Consider the following 26,489-nt stretch of genomic DNA (forward strand, 5'->3'; position numbering starts at 1 on the left):
TTCAACTCGCTTATGTCAAGGCTGCAAAGATTTTTAAGGCTTGTAAGAAATTTTTTTTTTTTTTAAGTGAGAGGTAGGGAGGCAAAGAGACAGACTCCTGTATGGGCCCCAACCGGATCTACCTGGCAAGCCTCCTACAGGGTGATGCTCTGCCCATCTGGAGCTGCTGCTCCGTTGCTCAGCTACAGAGCTATTTCAGTGCCTGAGGCGAGGTTGGGGAGCCATCCTCAGCACCCAGGGCTAACTTCCTTGAACCATTCAAGCCATGGCTGCGGGAGGAGAAGGGATATGATAGACAGAAAGAAAGAAAGAAAGAAAGAAAGAAAGAAAGAAAGAAAGAAAGAAAGAAAGAAAGAAAGAAAGAAAGAAAGAAGGAGAGAGAGAGAGAGAGAGAAAGAAAGGAAGGAAGGAAGGAAGGAAGGAAGGAAGGAAGGAAGGAAGGAAGGAAGAAAGAAAGAAAGAAAGAAGGGGGAAGGGTGGAGAAGCAGGTGATCCCTTCTCCTGTGTGCCCTGACTGTAATTAAACCCAGGACATCCCCACACCATGCCGACACTGTACCTGTGAGCCAAACGGCCAGGGCCAATAAGAATTTTTTTCACACAGATAAATCAACATCCTTGACCAGCAGTCTCCTCATTTGTGAACTAAGAATGACAGTATCTGCCTCATAACATTGATTTGGGGATTGTAAAGCCAGGAGGCAAGGCCAGGGCCACTATCACAGCAGCCTTCTGGCTCATGCAGGTTCGCATTGGATTCGGACAGTTGGTAAAGAAACAGCGGAGCCAAAAACTGATGGGCCATAGTCTTTAATTCTAGCTTGTACCCGGCGGGCAAGTAAAAATACACACTGGGCTCCAAAACCCAGTCACATTCAGTGCTCACAAAGCCACTGACTTATCCGAGTTTCCTAGAATCAAAGGTTTCTAGCTCACCAGACTTATTCTCCTCAGTTCCCCATCTCCTTCCTTATCCCAGATACAAACTCTACACAAACTGGCATCTCACTCAGCACTCCACCATCTTGGCTGCTTCTCCTGGCCTCCTCCACGTGGCCTTTTTCTGCTCTCCTCTGCTCTCCTCTGCTCTCTCTTCTAATGATAATCTCAGGAACCAAGAGCCAACTCCCGTTCTGCCCCCATTTTATAGTGTAGCTTCACAACCTTTAATCCAATATACAAAATAGGGAAGCCTCTAATACAAAGTCACTTTCTGAGGCATGATTGGATTATACCATCCCACATCAAAAAAGGGTGGGAAAGGCTTAATCCCAAAACCAAGCCCCAGGCTACAAGGATTCTCAACACACATTAATATCACCTGGGTGACGGCCTCCATCTTTAACAAAGTGCGCATAATACATTTTATCTGCCCAACACCGATTAAACGAGAAGATGAGCATAAAGTGCTTAACAGAGTGACGGGCTGTTACACTTGGGAAATATTTGCTGTGATTCATTTTTATTATTCTAGGAATCAAGGTTAAAAAGGTATCTAGGCAAAAAAAGGTGCTGGGACATAGACGGTAGAGGTGCGATCAGACCTAGGGGACAGCCCTAGTGCCATCTATCTAGCCTGAGCTCTCCTCTGCTGGGCCACCGGGTTTACCAAGCAAGCCCAACCTGCTGTCCATGAAAGGCTGGACCAGACCTGGGAGGGAGGCCCAGGGCGGGGCACCCGGGCCGCCACTACCATATTCCCAGCCCCATCTCTCATCACAGAGACTCTCTTCCCCAACAGAGCCTAGAAGGACCCGGAACTTCCCAACACAGGGCTTCAGGTGGGCTGTTGCTGTGGATCTGCAGTGAGTTTGTAAGCTGGAATCCTTTGCCATCTGCAGACTAGAGCCTCCCTCCACGCTCAGATCCCGTGTTCAGGAATAGATGGAGTAGGGCTACAACCCCACGGGACGTTTTCCAAGCTGTTTCATCTTCTTTTTAAAGGATAAACATTTCCCAGTATCATTACCTTCCAATTACTGGCCCGGGAAAAAGCCTTTATGGGTGGGTGACGAGACTCCCTCCCTTGCCAGACCCTTTCATCTTGCTCCGACCCGCCCCGCTGCCCTCTGGTGAGACCCAGGGAGGCACACTGGGGCACAGGGGTCGCCCCCCCCCCCAAGGACCTGGTCTCAGCCGGAGACTCTGAGAATGCAGGTTTCTTCTCCCTGTTGTCGGTATTCGTGGCCAAAGGAACAGGATAAGCATGTTTTTTATTTGTGTGGGTTTTCCCCCCCCAGGCTTCCAGAAGATCATCTTAAAGCCATTCAGGATTATGTAAGCACTCAGCTCCCCCTGGACGCCGAATTCGTGAAGACTGGCTCCAGCAGTCTCCCTCACCTGAAGAAACTGACCATGTTCCTGTGCAGGGAGCTCTATGGGTAATGGTGCCCGTGGGGGGCGGGGGGCAGGGACACTGGGCCAGAGAATCTGCTCATTAGGGTGACCTGGAGCTCCCGCAGCCACTCACCTGTCACTGCAGTGCTCGGAATAATTAGGCCCTCGGTGAGGCTTACAGATCTTTGCGATTATTTCGAGGTTTTGTTTTCTTGGTATTTGAGCTGTAGCGCTTTTTTTTTTTTCTTCTTTCTTTTGAACTAAAGTTAATTTAAGGCCAGTTGCTGTGGGAAGGGGTGGGCAGGGGTTTCTGCCAGCCCTGTCACACTGGCTCAGGATCCAGCATTTAAGGCTTTGGAGGCTGGTCTTCCTTTTTGCCCACACAATGGGACACCCAGCAGAAACAAATGAAAGTCAGCCTATTTTCTGTGTCGGTGGTGACGGCCCAAGATGGCCTGGGATGGCAGTTGTTTTTTTTTTTTAAATAGAGCCAATTCACCAAAATTTTCATTTTCTGATATTGAATGCATTGAATAACCAACTGGTAAAAAAAAAAATTTCAATTTCATTTAGATGTTGTTGTTTTTTTAATGTTACATTTTAATTTCATTCACCTAAAGACCAGTTGGAAGTTTAATTACATTGTAATTGTCAGAAGTGCAAGATTCTGTCCGGCTGGTCTGCCACCTGAAAAAAATTAGCAGAAGAATATTTTTAAATGCTTTTATTAAAAGAAAAGCTTCAGAAATAAGAGAAGAGCATTCAAAAACATCTGAAAGAAATCGCAGGGAGCCAAAGCAATCTCATCAGAAATGAAAGGTCGATATTTCGGTTGGAGAAAATCTCATTTTGTGTGGGTGCCTACACCGGTTTCTATTTTATTATTAATGCAGCAGTTGCAGAATTCTCTGGTCAGCTTCTCTGCTGCTGTATCCATCTTGGCTCAGTAAACATGCCGAGAAGATTCTTTCATCATCAGTAATCAAATTGAACTTTCCTCTTAAAAGCTCTTAAAAGTACAATCAGTATGTTTGGTAAATTTAACAAATAATTTCTCTGACAAATCACGCATTCATCAAATTGGCCTGTCAGGTTTAATTTCAATGAATTGACTTTCCGCTAATCTCGTTTCAGCTGACAGGACCTAGAGCTATCATTTATACATCTCCATGGGGAGATATGTTTCCATGTGGTGCTGTTGTTATAAGTCATTTATCACCAGGGGAAGCATGCACGGAGGGCACTTTTCTCTTTAACAAACAGTTTCATGAGGAATGGTAACAGCTTTTATTTCCGTTCCAATGGGGATCCTGTTCTTTGCTGCTTCCTTGTCCAGAAGAAAATAGACCTTTGAGTCTCTCCGTTGAGTTTCTACAATCACTCAGCCCATGGTCAGTGTTCTCCGACCCCTCATTCCTACCTGGACTTTCCTAGGACCCGGGTCACCTCACCTTGTGGGGACAGCAGCTTCCCCAATGTGCCTGCTTCTCTGGTACATTGTGCTTGTGGAAAAAGCTCCCTTTGACTTCTAGCTGTTCCCGGGTCTTTAGTTACTGAGCAGTTACTTTCCGGTTTGAATTAGAAACACGGTGGTGCCCCCCCTCCATCTCCGGGAAATTTGCGTGTCTTCACCTTCACAGGCAAAGGGATAGCAGGCTCGGGGACTTGGTTAACCGAAAGACGGAATTTTAGAAAATCTTAGGAACAAAATGATGTTTTCCATCCCCACTGCCACCCTTGCAGGTGCTGTTCCATGACGCTAACTATACACACTTGTAGTTCTCAAGCCGCTTTGGGTTGGAACAAGTCTTCATTCATTCATTCACTTAACAAGGATGTTTGGAAGGCATCCTCTGATCTCTGTTCTGGGTGCTGGATTATAATAAGCATAATGCACAAGGTTTCTGCTCTTTAAAGAGACCTTGTTGAAGCTGATGTCTTAGTGAGGAGCATCATAGTAGGTTATCTGTAAATAAACAAGATAATTTTAGGAAGTCTCATGACATGACCTCTCTGAGCCAGTGACAGAGCTGGTGCCTTGGTGACCAGAGGGAGTTCACCATCCAGCGATTTGGCAGAGGGATGTCACCTGCAAAGGTCCTGAGGTAGGAATGAGGCAGGCCTGCAAGGAATAGAAAGAAAGTCTGTGTGTCTGGAGCATACTGAGAAAAGGGAAGCGTTAGGAACAGAGGTCAAGGAGAGGCAGCATAGGGTGGCCAGGATCTGCAAATAAAACACAGGATGCCCAGCTCCATTTGGATTTTAGATAAACCACGAATGCTTTTTTAGTATAAGTATATACCCTGCAACATTGGGATATACTTATACTAGTAGTAGATTATCCATTGTTTGTCTGTAATTCAAGTTCAGCTGGATATCCTGTATTTTATCTGGCAATGCTGGGCAGAGCCACCACACGCCTACCTCACAAGACCCTGCAGAGGTTTTTGAGGACTGTGGCGTGATCCAAGTTGGGGCTGTGGAAAATGGGTCCCAGGAGGCAGACGCAGAGCAGGGGACCGGAGCAGAGCAGCTGTGGCTGTGACATGATGGTGACCCATGGAAAGGGAGCAAGCAGAGGCAGGTGTCTCTGTCCGTCTACTTCCCACTGAGTCCCAGGGTTTAGACAGTGCCTGGCACACAGGAACGGCTGATAGGCATTGGTTCAATGACCCAAGGGCTTGTGAGTGTGCAGGTGCTGAGAGCTGGTGTGACCTGAGGTATGTGGATGGTATAACAGCCTGATCGGTTGTGAGGTGAGGGACAGACAATTGAGGATGACCCCTAGGGGTTTGGCACGTGCAGTGGAGTGGATGGAGGTGATACCAGTTACTGAAAAGGTGAAAGTCAAGGTGGAGGGGTGAGCGTGGGGTGGGGGACTCTTTCTTTGGACTGCTACTGGCTTAGGGCGCTGCTAGGCATGCTACCAGCTGAGCCACCACCTGAAGGATTTCTGCTGGAAGTTAGAGCCTGGGAGACCTCAGGGCTGGGGGTGTACACTGGGACTCACGGGCATACAGTTGGCATTGAAACCCGGGACACACTGGGGTGAGACCACTTCCGGGATAAGAGGACCGAGGCTGGACTTTTAGAGCTGAGATGCAGGAGGACGAGCTGGAACAGGAGTCTGAGGATGGTGTCCAAGGTGACCGACCGGGTTCTTCCACTCACACCACTTGGCACAACACCAGTGCCCAGACTGGGCAGGCTGCAGTGCGCTGGGGTGAGAGCAGTGATGTGAGAGCCCCCGCCGTCAGGGAATCAGTGCCTGCGTCCTGCGTCAGAAACAAGGGACTTCGACAGCTCGAGCAGGATTTGGAATCCCAAGTTACTTTGTCTGGAACCCCACAGGAAGTTTCCCAGAGGGAAAAGGGGAAATAAAAAGAATGAAGTCACTAGAATCTGGAAATATATGGTAACCCTTGAAATGGAGAAGTGAGGAGAAATGCAAGTGGAATTTTAAAATAAAATGTCAAAGTGTAGAAACAAGAAGGGAGCGCAGGGTAAAGAGATTTTAATGAACAAACAAACCCCAAACAGAAATACTTCGCCATCATTGCAACAACTGCTTCGTTGGGGGCCATAAAAATAAAGCCATAATTTTCTAATCAAATTTGAAAATCAAATCACAAAACAGAGCCGAGTGTCAGGGGAGTATGTAAGCATGTAAATATATGCAAAGGATTCAACTTACAGCGGGTAGGATGGGTTCTGGAAGAAGCAGGGGAAAAGTGATGCATAATTAATGACTAGATGTAGAAGAAAAAAAATATTTTCCAGCCTTTTAAAGGCGCTAAACGCAGGAATTAAGAAACCTCCCAGAGATGCAATTAACAGAACAACTAAATAGCAACCCCTAAACCTTCTTATAGCGTTTCCAAACCACAAGGGAAGATGAACAGAGAAAGCAAATATTTAGGAACAGAACCATTACTTTATAAAAATAAAAAAATTTACAACACTTAATATTATTCACGCTTTCTGGTGATACAATAAAAATTCTGAAGCAACATCTCCGAGGAGACTACTGACCCGGGGTTAACTCAACCTAGATGTCATTCAATGACAGAGGGCATCTTTGCAAAGTTTTTTCATTGTAAAACTGTAATAATGATACGCCTCTACTTCTAAAAGGATCCAAGTTTGGGGGTTTTTTTTCCAGAAATTTTTGAGTGCTGACAACCCAGCACTTACTTACCTGAGCAGCTGGATATGAACCTCCCCCCCCCAAGGCTGATAAAATAGAAACAGATAACAGAACTAGCCACAGCCTCCAGCCCTCTAGAGTCTACATCTTCAGATTGTTTCCTAAATCAGGGCTGAATTAAGGAAGAAACTGACACAACTACGACCCACCTGGGGTCAGGGTGAGAGTATGGAGTGCAGCAGGTCCACAGAGAACCCACAGAAGACATAACTTTTGAAAGAGTGAGAAACCAATTTTAAATCAGGAAATAACTGCTCACTAGTAACTACTGGTGATAAATTGTTGACTTCCAGGTAAGCAGAGAATTACTCAAGAAAAGATGAAAAAGAGAACAATAAAAAATTACAAATCAGCTCTCGGCCTTAGCGCCATCTTCCTCAAAACTTCTGCGCCATGAGAGCCAAGTGGAGGAAGAAACGAATGCTCAGGCTGAAGCGCAGAAGAAGAAAGATGAGGCAGACAGACGTCCAAGTAAACTGCTAGCTTGTGCACCCGTGGAAGCCACAGGAGCAGAAATAAGGGAAGCCAGAGGCCAGGGACACTGTTACAAGTTGTGGAACTGCATGCCTGCTGTCTAGAACTTCTCCATGGATCTAAAATATAAGTGCCATCTGATCACCGTGACCACCTTTTCAGTGACCCACCATACTTATAAAAAGTCCCCTTTTGGTCCTTTGCCCCGGACCTGTGACATTCTGGACTGGTTCTGTTTCCACTGTGGCTGAATAATGTGTACAATAAATCATCTCTTCTGTTTTAGCTGAAAAAAAAAATTACAAATCAGTTTATAATGAAATCCAGCCCACCCAGGATGAAAAGAACAGAATAGAAAAATAAAAAATACAACACCTACATTAAGTAAAAAGTAAAGCGATATATAAAGAGGTTATATCAGAGATTTTCAACCGCCAGCCCACAGACTAGTTCCGGTTCGCGAAAGAGTTAACTCCCCTGACGTTGTGTTGTATCTTCATACAACATCCAGAGCCGTTCAGAGCAACCTTGATTTCAGATCCCCAAGATCTTAAAATAATCCAAATACCTGCAACCAATTTGGGCATTGACTCCATAGATTATTTAGAAACCACGAAAATGTTAAATATGTAAAACCATTTACAGTTTTTGAATGAAGCGAAAAATAGGACTCAAAATTATCTGCCCTCTTATGCTTCAAACAGCCTGGAAACAACTGAAAAGGGTGAGGAGGGAACGAAGAATCCTTAAGACCCTGGTATTAGTGTTGTCTGTCCACGGATGAGGCCCAGGAAAATCTCTCTGGGTTTCCCTCTGAGCTTGGAGGAGGGGACTTGAGCCCGGAAGCCCCTGGGGCAGACATTTCAAATGCAGATTCCAGACCAAATCAGGTTGGGGCCAAGAAATTTGCATTTTTAACACTTGGGTTGTGTGATTCTTAGCAGCAGCCAATGTTGGGACCACAGAAAACTTAAGTGATCTCAAAGTAGTCTTGGGATTCTAGATCCAAATTTTCTACAGGCTGTGTACGGCTCAACAGAGGTAAACAGGTCCGCGCATCACGACTCCAGTTTGGTCCGGGGTGTGGGATGGGAAGAAGTGGGGGTCTGGGGCGGGGGGCCAGTCTGAATCTTTGTTGGAGTTTGTTCTTCTGGGAAGGATATTTGGGGGAGTCAGGGCTGCCTCAGCAGGCTCCTCACTAATCCTTGACCTTCACCTTGTCCTCTGCCCCCAGAGAAGTCATCCGGACCCTTCCTTCCCTGGAGTCTCTGCAGAAGTTGTTTGACCAGCAGCTCTCCCCAGGCCTCCGTCCACGGCCTCAGGTAAAGGTTTGGGGGTTGGAAAGATGAGTTTGAGAAACTGGGGGTGGGGGTAGGCATCGAGGTAGCCAGTGTCCCAAGCGCTCAGGAGGAGGGCCCACCCCGCCCCGACTTTCCTGGACCACCAGCGAGTATTTTGGGGTGTGGAGTGAGAGCCACAGAACTCTGCTCACCCCCCCCCCACACCCCCGTAAGGCGTTTCCTGTTGTCTGATTTTGATTTGAGGAATAAAAACTTGAAATTAAGCACCTGTCAGCAAAGCTACTTGTTAGTGCTGAATAAGATGTCTAGGCAGGGCCTCTCCCTGCCATGTCTCTTCAGAAACTGAAAGAAACACATGAAGTGCCTTAAATTCTTTTTTTTTTTTTTTTTTTTTTTTGATAGAGAGAGAGAGAGTCAGAGAGAGGGATAGATAGAGACAGACAGGCAGGAATGGAGAGATGAGAAGCATCAACCATCAATTTTTTGTTGCAACACCTTAGTTGTTCATTGATTGCTTTCTCATATGTGCCTTGACCGCGGGCCTTCAGCAGACCGAGTGACCCCTGGCTCGAGCCAGCGACGTTGGGTCCAAGCTGGTGAGCTTTTGCTCAAACCGGATGAGCTCACACTCAAGCTGGCGACCTTGGGGTCTCAAACCTGGGCCCTCCCGCATCCCAGTTCGACGCTCTATCCACTGCACCACTACCCAGGCGTGCATTAAATTCTTAGTTCTGCCGTTGCCCCAGGAAGAACAAGATGTTGGTGCGCCCCCCCCCCCCCCACGGGATTGAGCAAAGATCAGCAAAATTAAAAACAAGGAAGGAATAGCTCAGAGAAAGTATTTGCAATCAAGATAAGGAACAAAGTATTAACATATTACTTTTTTTTAAAAAGTCTACAAATAATTCAACCCAATTTTTAAAATGGGGAAAAGCTATAAGGAAGACTGTTTTACTGAAGAACTGGGAATAGCCAACATACAGAGGAAAAGATGTTTAACCTCACCACGTTAGTCACCAGAAAAAAATGGCATTCAAAGTGAGGCAGTGCCTTCTTGCAGATCAGACAGGCAAAGAGCTGATTGGTGAATCAGGGCCTGGCTGTGTGGGGACCAGGGACTCAATCAGGGCTTCCCCTCCTCCCTGCGGGAGTGGAGACGATTTTCTGAAAGGCCCTTTGGCTGTTTGCATTGCCAGGGAGGGGGGTAATTCACCCCTTCTACCTTTAGTTTTTTACAGCTGGACTAGTAATAAAATAATACAATTGAAACGAGACTAGATTAACAGGAGAGAAACCAGTTTAATACGTGCTCATGGGAGAAGCACGGTGTGATGCTCAGATCATAAAATGAGACAAATGATCTGAAGTGGGCACTTTTTTTTTTTAAATTGATTGATTGGTTGATTTTAGAGAGAGGAAGAGAGAAAGAAAGGGAAGCATTCACTTGTTCCAGGTAGCTGTGCATTGAGTGGTCACTTCCTTGGGTACTGTTTTATATATTTTATATGTTAGGCAAACTCGAGGGGAACTGGCAGGACAAAGAATGCTGCTGCTCCTGAGAAAGGCTGTGACCAGGGTGTTTATGCAACTCTGTCCCTCTTGTGGTGAGGATGTGTCTGGGCCCTCCCTCTCCTCCCTGGGGAGCAGGGCGGGCACCCATCAGGGGCACAAGCAGAGTCGGGGCTCCTCCCGCTCTGGCGACCCCCCAGGTGGCTGCGATTGGAAATAACCAGTGGGCCGTCACCAGTGGGCCGTTGTGGGCCTCCGTGGGGCACCGGGCCTGGGCCCTGACAGCATGAAAATGTTAAATTCACGTATCCTTCCAGCGAGCAGTTCTTTAGGTAGGCAGTTGTTGTAGAGATAAAGAGATGTTGACAAAGATGTTTATTGTGGTTTTGTCTCTAAAAGCAAAAACAATGCCTGGGCCTGTGGTGGCGCTGTAGATAGAGCGTCGACCTGGAATGCTGAGGTCGCTGGTTTGAAACCCCGGGCTTGGCCGGACAAGGCACATAGGAGAAGCAACTAATACAAGTTGATGATTCTCGCTCCCCTACCCCTCTCGCTTAAAAAAAAAAAAAGGAAACCACACAAATACAGAGAGGTGTTAAACTATGTGCAGAGTTTTCTAAGGTGAATACACTGGTGTGGAGAGGTCTTCAATGCATACTGTTGGGTGGAGGAAAAAAGCAAATGGCGGACTAGTACACAAAGTATGGCATGGAAATTGGACCAGAAAACTTATACCGTAAGGGCAACTCTGGTTACCATGAAGGCAGTAGGGGGGTGGAATTAGGGAGAAGGGGGCCTGGCCAAGAGGAACTTTGGGTTTACTATCTTGTTTGAGGCTTTTAGTGAGAAAACCTATGTCTATCCTATTTGTACAACTTAAAAATTCATCAGAAAAGAAAAAGAGATGATTTTGCTTTCCTCCCAAGTTAATTTCCAGGAAAGTCCAAACAAATCTAGACAATGCAGCCCGGTACCAGATGCTAAATACCAGTCTGACTAGCAGACCACACACCCGAATCTGAGAAGCACAGAGGGCGGGGGAGGGGTCCCCGAGGGAGGCGCTGCCCGCTGTCACCCTGGGTGTGCCGCCCACTGGCCCAGGCCGAGGTTTGCAGTCGGTGGTGGGACAGAGTGCCCAGGGCTGGAGGGTAGCGTCAGACACGGAGGTGGAGACAGGGTTTTCACTCGTACCCTCCCTGTGAGACGCCCTGACTCGTAGAGAAAGGCAGAGGATGTCGTACCCTCCCTGTGAGACGCCCTGACTCGTAGAGAAAGGCAGAGGATGTCGTCCTGGATGCCTTCAGAAGGTCACGGGTGGAGGAGGGCGTCCCGAGGCTCCCCGGGTAAAGAACTCTGGCCCCTGGATCAGAAACATCGGGTTCGATCTCTGCCTGGCCCTCGGTGCTCCTTGGTCTTCTCATCCATCTGAGAAATGGGGCAGGGGGCGTATGCCACACTGCGAGGTCCCGTTAAGCAGTAAGTGAAAAGGCACAGGGGAGCCATCTGACTGTATGAGAACCTTACCAACATTAAACCGGGGCCCTCAGGTGGACCTCGGTGTGGAATTTATTTGAGAACCTCTGCGGGGGTGCAAAATGTACCGGTATTCAAATGACTGCTGGCCTGAGGCCCCGGGGGGGGGGGTGCAGGGAGGCCTGGGGCAGCTCTGTGTGAGGAAGGAGACCTTCAGCCTTGGAGCCCACATCCTCCTCTGAATAGTCAACTGCAAAGCACAGTGAATTAACTCGGCAGCTTATGAAAACCCACGGATAACACTCAGACCGCTTTGCCCGCTTGTAGGCTGAGCTGAGAATTATGCCCTGACACTCCAGGCTAGTGACATTTGGGTCTGGATCGTTCTTTTTTGTGGGGGACTGTCCTGTGCATTGTTGGTTGTGAACACATCCTGGCCTCTACCTTCTAGACACCATTAGCGTCCCCCAGGTGTGACATCCCACTACCACCACCACGTCTCCAGACTTATCAAATGTCCCCTGAGGGACAAAATCCCCACCAGCTGAGAACCACTGAGCAAGATTTGTATTCAGATCTCAGGGGTACCTTGTGACCTTGGACAAGCTGACTCACCACTTTTACCCCACTTGACCATCTGCCAAACAAGGATTATAGGAATCGGTACACACACGGAGATTATGTGAGTGTATAGGTTCAAAATATGCCCGCCATCGCGTAAGAACGCATCCAGTCCTCGTGTGCTTTCTGTTGAATTAGAGACAGACATGCAGACAAAGCTCCGGCGTTGTTCTTGTATCACTTCTTCCAAGAACCTCCCCCACCCCCCACCTGCACCCCGCCCCACCCCGGTGCGTCCGGAACTTCATTTATAGTTTGCTCCAAACGACACCCATTCAGCAAGGGCTGGGGGTAGGGGGGAAAACACCTGGCTAAAACTGTACGGTGACTGTCCCAGGTAGCAAGCAGGTCATTCCAAGTGTCTAAGAGGGAGGATGAGGGGGTAGACACCTGTTACCTTTTCAATCCCATACGAGAAAAGCAACCCTAACACAGGGCTCCTGAGCTGCCCCCACGGCTGGGCCGCCTGTCCTGTCCTCACCCGAGGCTCAGCTCCTTGTCTGCAGGCCTTTTCCCTGATGCTAAGAACGGACCAACCATAAGCTTGATTAAGGAGCCCAGGAGCCAGAGAAAGTGTTGACGGACGTGATGGTGGTGGTGGTGGTGGTGGTTGTGTGTGTGGGGGGGGTGGCTAGTGGTTGGAGGTGGTAGTGACGGTGCTGACGGAGGTGACAGTGGTCATGGTGGGGAGGAGAGTGGTGGCCAGCTGCTGATGGGGGTGACGGAAGTGAGGGTTGGTTGCTGGTGGAAGAAGCAGCATACCGGTGTGGCTGGGTGGAAAATTGCGGTCCAAAGCCGATGTACCTGGTGGACTTGTTCAGCAAAGAGGTGGGGTCAAGGGACATCACCTAGTTGGAGAAAAACCCCACTCTCTTCTTGGTATTCAAATCATACACGTGTCTGATTGTCTCATCCTACTTCTGGAGGGCAGGGGTGGTGTCTCATTAACTCTGTATCTCCAGCCCCTGGCAGCTTGCCTGGCACAGAATAGGTGCTTTATAAATGTTTGTTCTGGGAAGAAATGCTTGAGCCTGTGGCCTTGGTGCCAGGCCAGGGGGCTTCAAGTCCTGCCCGGCCACTTACTGGCTGTGTGGCTTCCAGCAGGTAACTTGAGCCCTCTGGGCCTTCGTATGCATTGAACAACTGTACGGAGCATCCTCACTGGCCAGGCACTGCTCCGAGCACCAAGGGGCAGCACTGAACAGACTACCATGGTCCCAATTCTCACGGAGCTTGCGTTCCAGCAGGCGAAACTCACAGTGAACAAATAAATGACCATGGTGGTTTTTTTAAAATCACTTACTTATTTATGGATTTGAGAGAGAGAGGAAGGGAGAGAAGGAGAGAAAGAAGCATTCATTTGTTGTTTCACTTACTTATGCATTCACTGGCTGATTCTCGTGGGTGCCCAGACCCACAACCTTGGTGTACCGGGATGATGCTCTAACCAACTGAGCTACTGGCCAAGGTCGATCATGATGATTGAGATGCAACAGAGCAGGGTGATTTGGTAGAGATGGTGATGGCTACTTTAGCGTGGTCAGGGAAGACCTCTTTGTGGATCCAAGACCCAAGTGACAGGGGGGTGGCCTTCCCAGGTGAAACCCCCGCCTCTGGGGATTCCTCAGAAAGCAGAGCTGGAGGCCGTGGGCAGCTCAGAAGTGAGGCTGAGAGTGGCTGGGGGCGGAGGGTTGGATCACACGGCTATAGGGCTGGGTGGAGAGTTTGGATAAGTTTCTCCCAGCTGTGGGAAGCAACTAGTCTAGGGCTCTCAGCAGTGGGGTGGCTCTGTTTCTGGGTGTACAGCAGGCCCAGCGGTGCATTGCTGGAGGAGGAGGAGGAGGAGGAGGAGGAGGAGGTAATAATCAAGGCCAATCCTAGGGTTTCGTTTATGCAAATGAGATGAATAGAGAAGCAGATTTAGAAGGAAGGGGGAAAAGATATTTTTTGGGCCATGATACATTTGAGATGGTTGGCGATATCCTCGACTTCCTCCTTTGCAAAGGGGGGTGATAGTAGTACTTCAGGGGCTGCTGGTGGGGAGGGAATGAGATGACGTCTGGAAGGTTCTCAGCATCACCCTCCCTCCCAGTGGCTGCCACCCAGTGAGTGTGTCCTTCTCTGCTCATTTCCTCGTCTCCCAGGTGCCTGGGGAGGCCAATCCGATCAACATGGTGACCAGGCTGAGCCAGCTGACCAGTCTACTGTCCTCTATTGAAGACAAGGTACTTGGGGAGCCCTGCCCCTTCTCTTTGGCCCTCTCGCTCAGAGAATGCCCAGGTGTGCGGACTCTGTGCTCCCTTTGTCCCCAAGGACGCTGCCCTCCCTTCGCCCCCCCGGGCTCAAGGGCTTTGGTGCGTTTCTGCCCCCAGGTCAAGGCCTTGCTGCACGAGGGACCCGAGTCTCCACACCGGTGTTCTCTCATCCCTCCGGTCACCTTCGAAGTAAGTGGCTGCGCCCTGTGCTCCGCAGCTGGAGGCTGGGGGGGCGGGGGGAGAGGTATTCCTGCAGAAGGAGGGCTTTGGGCTCACCTGTGCAAGGTCCCGGAGCTCAGCCACGGAGAACGGTGGTTGGCGGAACCCCCCCGTGAAGGTGCTGGAACGGTAGAGTGGGTGTCCAGAGGAGTCTGGGGAAGCTCCTTCATGGTGGGGGCTCCCCGGGAGAGAGCTTCTCAGCCCAAGATGACGTGAGCTCCGCCCTTCTCAACGTGAGAAGGGGGGTAGTGAGTGACAGCAGAGGGGGCCCCCAGACTGGCTGCGTAGTGCCTTCAGGGGGGATTGGGACAAAATGCATATCCACTGATTTGATTTTCCCCCGGAGGGGCTGAGCTGGAATCCCTAAGCTCTTCCAGACACTTGTTTTCCGTAACAACCCACAGAGACCCTGGCGCATCTCGGCCCTGGCCCCCCACCCAGAAACGGAGAACGAGATGTCCTGAGACGTCTCCCTTACTCTCCCCCACATCTTTTTCTGGCCCTGATGATAATTCTGTATTGGGATATGTTTCTATCGTCTGGCGTGACAATCGTCGTTTTCCTAATTCGTATTAGGCAGTGTTCAAGTATTGGTTCTAACAAGGCTCAGGAGCTTAAATCTATTACTAAAATTCTTTCTGGAAGTGGGTGACATCCGATTGATGAGTGTTGTCACATTAGGCAGTGAATGAACAATTTCCCAATACTTCATCTGTCTCCTCCACCAAACCTGTTGGCGGGACGGGTAATGGGCACGCAACGGACTGGTTGGGCTCCTTCCCACACGCTAGCAGTTCTCGGGAGCTGCCGGTGGAAACCTGGGTGTGCGGCCCTGGGCGAGGGAGGCTTAGAAATAGAAGCCAGATGGCCCCCATGGGAGGCCGAGGCAGGGCTGGCCCGGGCTGCCCAGCCATACGGACGACGGGCTCGCACGTTGGCACCAGCAAAGCCTGGACCGAGAAGAGATGACCGACATCTCTCCCCACCCCTCCTCTGCTTCGCAGGTGAAGTCAGAGTCTCTGGGGATTCCTCAGAAAGTGCAGCTGAAAGTCGACGTTGAGTCTGGGAAGCTGATCATTAAGAAGTCCAAGGACGGTTCTGAGGACAAGTTCTACAACCACAAGAAAAGTAAGGCCTCCTCGTGCCCGTAGCGCTCTCGCTCTGCTGGTGCCATCCTTGCCGACCGGTCGCCGGCAGGAGGCTGGAGAAGCACATCCTGCCAGGCACACGCCACCCCTGTTCTGGGACATCCACCGCCCCTGCCCGGCCCATGGAACACCCCTGCCCAGCTCTGGGGTCCACCTATCCTGCCCTCTCCTTTCCAAAGCCTTCCCTGGCAGTTCTGTGAGACAGTCCTCCCCACTCAGGGCCGGGCTGACACATACAGTCACCTCCCAGGGCCTGGCCCAGGGCCCGGCACATGTGAAGGGCTGTGACCTCAATCAGGCAGCGTCTTGAGTGTGGTAGAGTCTGAGAGTCAGTTTCAGGTACGTGGGCTCTGGAACCAAACTGTCTAAATTCACGTCCCTGCTCCGCCTTGTCGCAGCTGGGTGACCTCGGATACCTTAACCATTCTAAACCTCAGTTTCCTCATCTGTAGAACAGATGAGAAGGACTAAGTGAATAATCTGCCCCTAAGGCTCCTTAGGAAAGAGCCACACGGAGTACTGAGGCTTTGTGCCATCACGGAAACTCGCCAGCAAAATGGGAAATGTCCTCTCACCTGAGGCTCATGGGCACATGACTGGGCCAGGCCCTGGGGCCCAGGCGAGCAGATGGATAAGGCCTGCACCAGCACAGAATTGACATCCCGGGGCATTGAGTGGCCTATAAATACTCGGATAAATACAGGTTGGGGCAAAAGTAGGTTTACAGCCTGACCAGGCAATGGCATAGTGGATAGAGCATCGGCCTGGAATGCTGAGGAACCAGGTTCGAAACCCTGAGGTTCCTGGCTTGAGCACGGGTTCACCAGCTTGAGCGCGGGCTCACCAGTTTGGGCGCAAGGTCTCTGGCTTGAGAGTGGGATCATAGACATGAACCCATGGTTGCTAGCTTGAGCCCAAAGGTCACTGGCTTGGCTAGAGCCCCCCTTCCCTCCCCCCCCCCCCCCCCCGTCAAGGCACATATGCGAAAGCAATCAGTGAACAACTAAAGTGCTGCAATGTAGAATTGATGCTTCTCATCTCTCTTCCTTCCTGTCTGTCTCTCTCTCTGTCTCTACCTCATCTCACTTAAAAAAAAAATAGGTAGGTTTACAGTTGTTTATCTGGAAAATAACACAATGATTCATAAGTGATAATAATACAAGAATCAACTCTTGTTTCATGTACTCACAACTGTCCTCAACATGATTTCAGCTATTAAGTGTTGTGAAGAAACAGACCCAGGATTTGGGGGCGGAAGGCATTGTAGAGGGGCAGGGTCCTGACGGGGCAACCCCAGTGAAGAGGACAGCCAGTGACAGCTGGGCAGGGTGGCCAGAGGTCAGGGGGAAGGGAAAAGCTGTCGGGGATCTCCCGGAGGGGGTGCTTCGGGGCCACATGGGCTGCGGTCCCAGCAGGTGTGGGGGAGACTGCAGGAAGGTGCCTGAGGGTCCTGAGTGGCGCCCCATTCTGGCTGAGGGGTCACGACACCGACCTTATAGTGGTTCTTTCTGTGTGTGGCCGACAGGTTCCCCAGAGCCACCTGACACGCGCTGGGGACCCTCCCACCTGCGCCCTACAGTTTGTTTTCCACGTCAGGAGGCTTTCAGACCCCCCTGAAGCCCAAGGCTCTCTGGTCTGTAAACAGTCTCCCTCATCCTTCAGGGCCCCAAAATCCATTAGGAACACTTAACGAAGGAAGCCGGGTTTTGCAAATAAAAATACAGGCTGCCCAGTTAAATTTGAATTTCAGATAAACAACAAACTAATTTTTAGCAATACTTGGGACATACTTACAGTAAATTTTTTTTTTTTCCTGAAACTGAAACTTAATTTGGCATCCTATATTTTATTGGGCAATCCTGGGCATGACCAGCATCTTTGGTTCTTAATAAAGAAGTCGGGGAATAGAAAAGAACAAAAAAGGATATGACGGAAAATATCCAAGTGATTTTATAGAGGATAAAGGTAAATATTTTTTCATGAAACCTGTGTTGTAGTTACACAGACATGCAAATTCGTGTGCACGGGGATCACAATGTAAAATGTATTTTTCCTGGGGTCACAGGCAAAAAAGAAAAGAAAAAAGAATACAGCAAGCCAAGCCCCTGGGTTAGAGGCATTTCCTTTTCCTTTTTCTTTTCTTTTTTTGTATTTTTCTGAAGCTGGAAACGGGGAGGCAGTCAGACAGACTCCCGCATGCACCCGACCAGGATTCACCCACATGCCCACCAGGGGGCGATGCTCTGCCCCTCTGGGGCGTTGCTCTGTTGCCACCAGAGCCACTCTAGCGCCTGAGGCAGAGGCCAACTTTGCTCCAATGGAGCCTCGGCTGCGGGAGGGGAAGAGAGAGACAGAGAGGAAGGAGAGGGGGAGGGGTGGAGAAGCAGATGGGCGCTTCTCCTGTGTGCCCTGGCCGGGAATTGAACCCGGGACTTCCGCACGCCAGGCCGACGCTCTACCACTGAGCCAACCGGCCAGGGCTTCCTTTTTATTTTTGTTTGGAAACAGAGGACACTGCTCTGGTTATGTTAGAATCCTGACTTGTGGGATGGAATGTTCTGGAAGCAGGTGCTATTTGGAGACCCTGGCTGATGGCCGGAGTGGAATGCCGGGAAAATCCTGCCGCACCAGCCTTGGTATGCGCGTGCCCTGTAGGCCGCGTCTCCACACTGTGCACTGTCATTTAGCTCGTGTGTTGGAGTGGCCTTCGGACATTGTCCTGGGTCGGCACCCCCGGCTCTGAAGCAGGCATGGCAGACCCGGCAGAGGACAGCAGCGCGTGGCATGTGCTCATAGGTCTCTGGGGTCCGGGGCGATAGGCCCAGCCTCACCCACCAAGAACACCCATCTGAGCTTCAGATGGTAGATACTGGCCCAATAGCCAAACTCTACAGATAGCACCCCTGTCCTTAGAATCCCCTAGGGTTGGCCTGACATGTGGTGGCACAGTGGATAAAGCGTCGACCTGGAAATGCTGAGGTCGCCGGTTCGAAACCCTGGGTTTGCCTGGTCAAGGCACATATGGGAGTTGATGCTTCCAGCTCCTCCCCCCTTCTCTCTCTCTGTTTCTCTCTCTCTCTCCCTCTCTCTCTCCTCTCTAAAAGTGAATAAATAAAATTAAAAAAAAAAAAAAAAAAAAAAAAGAATCCCCTAGGGTTTGATCTCTAGAAAGATGGGAAAGGAGATTATATTTTCAGCAATGACTTGGTATTAGACTCTGTGCTGGGCACAATGGGACAGAGGACAGGAGCACAGATGGGCTCTAGACTTCCTGGCTTTCAATTTACGCTCTGCTGCTGGCGAGCTGTGTCACGGCCAAGTTACTTAACCTCTCCACGCCGCCATTTTCTCATCTGTGAAATGGGAATAATGATGATGACGCTGGATTTTCCCTGGGCTTGTCCTGAGGAGTAGGCGAGCAGACACACGCGAGAGCTCCTCACGTGTGCCTGGCGGAGTGTCCAGGCGGAGATCAGGGGAAGGAGGTCCGTCCCGTCCCGCAGCCTCTTGCTCCTGAGTCCCATCGGGGAGGAGCACCAGGCCCACCGCGTGCTCTCAGGGCAGCAGGGGGGTTGGGAGTCTGGAGACCAGCCCTGTGCAGGAAGTGGGGTACAACAGGGGGAAGAGTGTAGGCAGCACAGTGGGGTGCTAGGAGCCCTGCTTTGAGCAAGCACTTCTGACCTTGGTCTCGTGGCTTCTCTCTCTGGTCCTCAGTTTACTCTTCTGTCACATGGGTATTATAGCAACCGGTAGGGCTGCCATGAGTCTTAAGTAAGTAAACATCAAAGTAAGTAAGTAGTGCGTGGCATCTAGTAGGTGCTCAATAAAACTGGCTGTCGGCACTACCATCGTCATCACCAACATAATTATCCTTCCTAGGTAGCTGTGCGGAAGGCAGAATAGATCAGCGAGGATGGAATGAGAATGACGTCCCTAGACCCTGGAGCATGACAAGTTGTCATCTTCATGCAGAGTTGAGACCACAGGGTTGGGCAGGACTGTCCACTGCCAAGTTGGGCAGGATAGATAGAGACTTACTGTGGGTTTACGCCAGAGAGGGCTGGGCTGAAAGCGATCAGCTTAGAGTCCTACTTTTATCTCTGTCACGGAGAGTAAGTTACAACTGAAAGGAGAGTTCCCAACTTTGACAAGAGGAAACGGAAACCTAAGATGAGTGAAGAGATGATCAGAGGGTGCTGGCGTGCTCTAAAAAAGACTTGAGGTTTCTTGGCTGACAGAAACACCTGCCAGGATTCAGAGCAGCGCTGTGAACTCTTGTCAGCTTAATTCAATGGGCAGGGCTTTTTTCTGCACATCTTCCATGGGCCAGCTCTGAGTTACAGACCTCCCTCTGTAGGACTAGCAATTTAGCAAAGAAAGCTGACATGTGAGCAGGTATTAGACTGTGTGGCAAAGACCAGGTTAGCCCTGCGGGAGGGTGAATAAGCTCTGCTGTGGGGTGGTGCAAGGAGGCTTTATACCACAGAGACGGGTATGAAGCCTGGGGCTTTGAAGAATGAATAGGAACTCACCGTGCATGAAGCAGGAAGGGCACTTGGACTGGGATAGTAGCACCTGCAAGGAATAGAGGAGAGTGTTACAGGAAATTACATGTTATTAGTTGTGGTCCTAAAGATAGAAGTGGGGCATGGGGTCCCCGGTGTGGGCAGGGCCTTGAATGCCAGTGTCAGGGTTGGAGATGTCCTGTGGGCTGGCGAGTGCTGGTGTGTGCACCACTGGAAGCATGACTATAGCTTCGTGGAATTACGGGCGGTGGGAAAATTGCCATCAGGTCAGGGGTGGGAGGAGGAGCCAAGCTGGAATGAGTGGCCCTGAGAAATCTCGGCCGAAGGTGCCAACCAAGGGCCACCTCGAAGGCAGCCTTTGCCAGGAACGCAGTCTGGCCCGACGTCTGAGCTGCTCTGCATGCCGACGGGTCAGAACAACATTGACGCGCTCCGCAGCCATGCTGTAAACGAGAGCCGATGGGGCAAGGCCTCCAGAGTCCGAGGAAAATTATTCCGAACTTAGGTTCTGTTAGTGAAGGGTGAGGGTTGAGTGTCCAGACATGCAAGGCCTTCAAACATTTATCACCCGTGCCCCCTTTCTCGGAAAGCTGTTAGAGGTGTTGCTCTGCCAAAGTGAGGGCATAAGGCCCTGGCCGGTTGGCTCAGCTGTAGAGCGTCGGCCTGGCGTGCAGAAGTCCCGGGTTTGATTCCCGGCCAGGGCACACAGGAGAAGCGCCCATCTGCTTCTCCACCCCTCCCCCTCTCCTTCCTCTCTGTCTCTCTCTTCCCCTCCCGCAGCCAAGGCTCCATTGGAGCAAAGATGGCCCGGGCGCTGGGGATGGCTCTGTGGCCTCTGCCTCAGGCGCTAGAGTGGCTCTGGTCGCAACATGGCGACGCCCAGGATGGGCAGAGCATCGCCCCCTGGTGGGCAGAGCTTCGCCCCCGGTGGGCGTGCCGGGTGGATCCCGGTCGGGCGCATGCGGGAGTCTGTCTTACTGTCTCTCCCCGTTTCCAGCTTCAGAAAAATACACACACACAAAAAAAGAAAAAGAAAAAAAGGGAAATAATCAGGACTTCTCCATCAGCAATGTTTTCATAGTCAAGATAAATAATAATAATAAAACACTGATTACTTACCCAGCCAAAATGATGATATAAACATGAGAAGAATGATAGGGGGACTGATGCTCTGCATTGGTGGGGGGAGGGGAATGGCAAGAGGGGGGCACAGGCTGTCTGTGTGAAAGAGAGCTACACCCCTACCTTCCACAGTGCAGTCAATAGGCGATAGGAAACGCTGAAATATTTAAACCTGAAACACCAGAAGTATAGGCGATATAGCAATATAGGCTTGCTATTTGGAGACGGGATAAAATTCCAAGAGAATCCATTATGAGAGTTGAAAGTAGCCCTGGCCGGTTGGCTCAGCGGTAGAGCGTCGGCCTAGCGTGCGGAGGACCCGGGTTCGATTCCCGGCCAGGGCACACGGGAGAAGCGCCCATTTGCTTCTCCACCCCTCCGCCGCGCTTTCCTCTCTGTCTCTCTCTTCCCCTCCCGCAGCCAAGGCTCCATTGGAGCAAAGATGGCCCGGGCGCTGGGGATGGCTCCTTGGCCTCTGCCCCAGGCGCTGGAGTGGCTCTGGTCGCAATATGGCGACGCCCAGGATGGGCAGAGCATCGCCCCCTGGTGGGCAGAGCGCCGCCCCATGGTGGGCGTGCCGGGTGGATCCCGGTCGGCGCATGCGGGAGTCTGTCTGACTGTCTCGCCCTGTTTCCAGCTTCAGAAAAATGAAAAAAAAAAAAAAAAAAAAAAAAAAAAAAAAAAAAAAAAGAGAGTTGAAAGCGGTCGCCTCTGGGAAGCAGAGCACTGGAGGGAGGAGGGTTGGAGGATATACTGTGTGTACAAATCTTGTAGAGCAACTTGAGTCCTTTCATCTTTGGTAGAAATAAAAAAAATTTAATTTAGGTATAAATGAAAAGCAAAGCAAAAAAAGGAAAGGAAGGCAAGACTGAAGGGAGGAGGAAAAAGAGAGAAATAAAGAGAAGGAAAGAGGAAGGGAGTGAAGAGAAGACAGTCACGCTGTCTCTGCCCCGGCCGGGCCACCTCTGGCCTGTTCCAGGCACCACCCTTACCAGGCATGGGCTTCTCCCCGGAAGAGAGGCTGGGAGCAAAGGGACCTGGGAGGCTGGGCACATTCCGGGTCTTCTCCCGAGGGCGGGAGAGCCGGGTTGCTCACGGCCAGGTGTGGTACACTGGGGTCTCTGGACACACTGGGTGAAAGGCTAAGTGAGCTTCCATTCCTCTGAAGTCCTGCAGCTCATCAAGTCTCAGAAGTTTCTGAACAAGTTGGTGATTTTGGTGGAAACGGAGAAGGAGAAGACCCTGCGGAAAGAGTATGTCTTTGCTGACTCCAAAGTAAGTAGCAGCAGACGGCTCAGATGGCCCAGAGGGCAGTGGGGGGTGCGTGTGTCCCGAGGCTGGCTCTGCAGAGCCCTGCTGAGTCTGTCCGCCTTCCATCCCTAGAAGAGAGAAGGCTTCTGCCAGCTCCTGCAGCAGATGAAGAACAAGCACTCGGAGCAGCCAGAGCCCGACATGATCACCATCTTCATTGGCACCTGGAACATGGGTAGGTCGCCGCCTCTCCTCCCTCCCGTTGCCTCCCCATGTGTCCTGCTTCCTGCCTCAGGCATCCTCAAAGGGGGGGAAGAAACCAGTCTCCCCAACCCCCGTCCACCTGCACAGCCTCCCTTCTGGGGAATTCCACCCTTCTCCTGACACGGTGGGTCAGAGGGACGAGCCCTCGGACTGTCATACCCAAAGAGCCACTGACGTGGGTTTCGTGACGTGTCCGAACTGGAGAGTAAAGAATCTCCACATCTAGGTGAAGGGGCTCTTGGGCCCCTGCCCGTCTTAGGCAGCTCGCCGAGGGGCCCCTAGAAACACATACATGCATACTGAATGTACACTAAATGTATATAGTGTATATATACATACCAGTATCTATTATATAGCAAATATATAAATGTAATAAACTGAATATAAATTCTGTTGAATATTTCATGTAACTGTGCAGCAAAAATAGGTAGTAGATATATACCAAATGTGTATTGTACTATAGTTTAGGTACTAATGTATATTTATGTAGTAACTATAAATTATGCTAAATAATTACTTAGTGTAAATATTCAGCTAAAAATGAAAAAGTGATTAAATCTGGATGTCCAGTTCAATTTGAATTTCAGATAAACAGTTGGTGCATGGAAAATACGTGTTCTAATGACTATCTGTTGTTTATCTGAAACTCAGATTTAACTGGGCGTCTGTCTCCCCACCTTGGTCCCGAGCATTGGTCCTGAGTCAGCCTCCCTCCCCCCCCCATGCAGCAGCTAGTCACCCATCTGGAAGGAAGAGGGTGAGCAGCGACCCAGTGGCTGTTCAGCGAGTGGCAGGGGTTACTTCAATTCATTTTTCGGAATGGGAGGGAAGGGGGTTCTCCACACCCTTATATCAGACCTTAGCTGAGATCTCTCTTCTGCAAGGAAGCCATTGTCTCCCAACCATGGGCTAGAAGCTCCATCCCAAAACTGTCGACCTAAACGGGGTTGTCTCGATGACAGATACTTCGAGGACTGTGTCTCAGTTGCCACTAGAGCTTCCAAGACTAGATGGTGTTGCACCTCATGTGCAACTAGTTCAGGACACCCCATGGGACCTTCTAGTGTTTCTAGTCCTTGAAACTTCCCATTATCTTTAAAGGGACACTTAACTGGTCTGACACCCTGGGGGATAATAATTCTCCATCTAAGGTGTTCCGTTGGGCGGCCCAAATGGTTTTTATGTCTGTGTGAGTCCCCGCTCCCCAATGCTGCCCCCACCTCTGTTTGAATTCTTCTGATGTACCTGTGACTCACTTGGTGTTGGGTTTTGCTGTTGAAGGTAACGCCCCCCCTCCCAAGAAGATCACGTCCTGGTTTCTCTCCAAGGGGCAGGGAAAGACGCGGGATGACTCTGCTGACTACATCCCCCACGACATCTATGTGATCGGCACCCAGGAGGACCCCCTGGGCGAGAAGGAGTGGCTGGAGATACTCAGAAACTCCCTGCAGGAAATCACCAGCATTCATTTTAAGACGGTGAGCAGCTGGCCGCAGCCCTGGTGGAGGGGACTCCAGGGCAGGGGGCTCTGCAAGGCCGGCCAGGAGCATCTCAGAGGCAAGAGTAGGCTCAGCGGATCGACCCTCGGCTTCCAGAGATGCCTGAGTGCTCAGTGGTCCTCCCCACCTTCCAGGGCCGACAGGGGAAACTGCCTTCGGAAGTCGATGGGCCCGTGGGTGTTGCTGACAGTAATGGGGATACTCTGCCCCGGCCTGTGCTTGTAGACCATCTTAACTTTATTGAAATTTCATCAGTCCCAGCTCTCTCATCTTTTTGGCTTTTTAAAATACACACACACACACACACACACACACACACACACTGGTACCTTGAGATACGAATTTAATTCATTCTGTAACCAAGCTTGTAAGTCAGTCAACTCGTATATCAAACTGCCGATACTGGACCCGTGCACTAACGCGCCAACTAGCTGCAGCTTCCTGAATCATGACTTGTATCAGAATTTTGCTTGGGTCTCGAACAAAAATACGGACCAAGTCACAGCTTATATCTTAAAAAAATTTGCATGTTGGTCTGTTTGTATTTCAAAGTACCACTGTGTGTGTGTGTGTGTGTATTGTATATATATAATGTTTCTAGAGAGAAAGAAAGGGCAGGGGGAAGCATTCATTTGTGTTCCATTTGTATGCATTCATTTGTTTGATTCCCAAAGGTGCCCTGACTAGGGAATCAAACCCTCAGCCTTGCTATTTTAGGACAGTGCTCTAACCAACTGAGCTAACCAGCCAGGGCCCAGCCCTCGTCTTTCAGATACATTGTCTCATTTGTGGGACATCCTTAAGAGTCCTCCACAGTTTAGAGATTACAGATAGGGAACCCCACACTCAGGGGGTAAGGGCTAGGGTGAATCTCTCGCTCTGGGATCCATCAGTACGCCCTGGCTGAGGGTCACAATGTTGTCCCCCTACCACCACCCCACACCAGATCGCCATCCACACCCTCTGGAACATTCGCATTGTGGTGCTGGCCAAGCCGGAGCATGAGAACCGGATCAGCCACATCTGCACCGACAACGTGAAGACGGGCATCGCCAACACTCTGGGTGAGCAGGGAGGGGCGTGTCCTTCACCACGGGCTCAGCCCACGTGCATGCCCATCCTGTCCAGACCCACGGGGACGTCCCAGATTAAACACCGAGTCTCTCATCCTGGGATCCCCTGAGTCAGGGCAAACCAAGGTGGTCAGTCCCCCAGCCGAAACCCATCCAGGTCGACACCAGCTCTCTAGGGATCTGGCTGAAATGCAGGATCTGACTCAGCAGGACTCAGGCAGAGCCCGACTTTCAGTGTTTCCAACAAGCGCTTAGTGATGTTGGCACTGCTGGCCCACAGCGTGTCAGGGACCTAGGACGGGGGTCGACAGACTTGCTGTCAGGGGCCAGAGAGTAAATCCTCGAGGCTTTGCGGGCCACGTGTCACTCCTCGTCCCCGCTGCCGTCACACGGAAGCAAACACAGATGCGTAAAGCAAACTGGTGGGGAGGGGGAGGCTTTTCTGTAAAACTACCACGACACTGTCCGTGGGCTTGAGCTGGCCACAGGTGTAGGTTGCCAATCCCAGTCTGGATCTAGACTGACTCGGGTGGGATGTGGAAATGCTGGTGTCAGCCATGAGCCAGTGGGGCCAAGCAGGGTGCTTGAGAGAATTGAAATTAGAGCTGAGGACTCCATGAGTGTGGGGGGGTGAGTCTGGGTGGGGGGGTGAGTGAGTGTATGTGCAAGTCTGTCTGAGTGCACGTGGCAGGTGCCCCACAGGGGCTGTGGGCAGAGGTGAGGGCAAGGCCAGTGGTTTTGGGGGCTGGAGCCAGGGACAGGACAGTCCCAGAGAGAACAGGAAATACAAAAGTTGCTGCCATCGAACATGAAAAGCTCAGCTTTTCTGCCAACAAACCGCACACCGCCCGGGTCCACACCCATTTGTCCCTCCTTCCTTTCTGTCACCACAGCAGCCTTCTGCTGCCCAGGAACCTCCTTCTAGTGCCTGATTGGTCTCTGCCTGGGCCGCTGCCCCTCCCAGAGGAGGCGGAGCCAAAGTTCCTGCTCTGCCCAGGGCTGCCCAGCCCAGACAGAAGGGAATCCATGTGGGGGTTTTCAATGTCCTAGGAGCCACATTAAAGAAAGAAACAGGGAGCAGGTGAAGTCCATCTTAATAATATAGTTTATCAAACCTCATACATTCAAAAATATGACCGCCTGATCAGGCGGTGGCACAATGGATAAAGCGTTGGACTGGGATGCCGAGGACCCAGGTTCGAGACCCCTA

At 50.6% G+C, this 26,489-nt stretch overlaps 1 protein-coding gene across 2 annotated transcripts in view; it reads left to right on the forward strand.

The window, feature by feature from the left end:
- Nucleotides 1-26,489, forward strand: part of INPP5D (inositol polyphosphate-5-phosphatase D) — a 119,608-nt gene that overhangs the window by 58,848 nt on the left and 34,271 nt on the right. For both annotated transcript variants that reach the window (XM_066346348.1, XM_066346349.1), the window contains 9 exons: nucleotides 2,241-2,381; nucleotides 8,253-8,340; nucleotides 14,067-14,147; nucleotides 14,295-14,366; nucleotides 15,401-15,524; nucleotides 22,361-22,467; nucleotides 22,576-22,678; nucleotides 23,989-24,185; nucleotides 25,153-25,270. In XM_066346348.1, coding sequence (XP_066202445.1) covers nucleotides 2,241-2,381; nucleotides 8,253-8,340; nucleotides 14,067-14,147; nucleotides 14,295-14,366; nucleotides 15,401-15,524; nucleotides 22,361-22,467; nucleotides 22,576-22,678; nucleotides 23,989-24,185; nucleotides 25,153-25,270 — 1,031 coding nt within the window. The remainder of the gene's footprint in view (nucleotides 1-2,240; nucleotides 2,382-8,252; nucleotides 8,341-14,066; nucleotides 14,148-14,294; nucleotides 14,367-15,400; nucleotides 15,525-22,360; nucleotides 22,468-22,575; nucleotides 22,679-23,988; nucleotides 24,186-25,152; nucleotides 25,271-26,489) is intronic.

This window comes from Saccopteryx leptura, chromosome 7 (genome assembly GCF_036850995.1).
Source record: "Saccopteryx leptura isolate mSacLep1 chromosome 7, mSacLep1_pri_phased_curated, whole genome shotgun sequence".
Classification (NCBI taxonomy): Eukaryota; Metazoa; Chordata; class Mammalia; order Chiroptera; family Emballonuridae; genus Saccopteryx; species Saccopteryx leptura.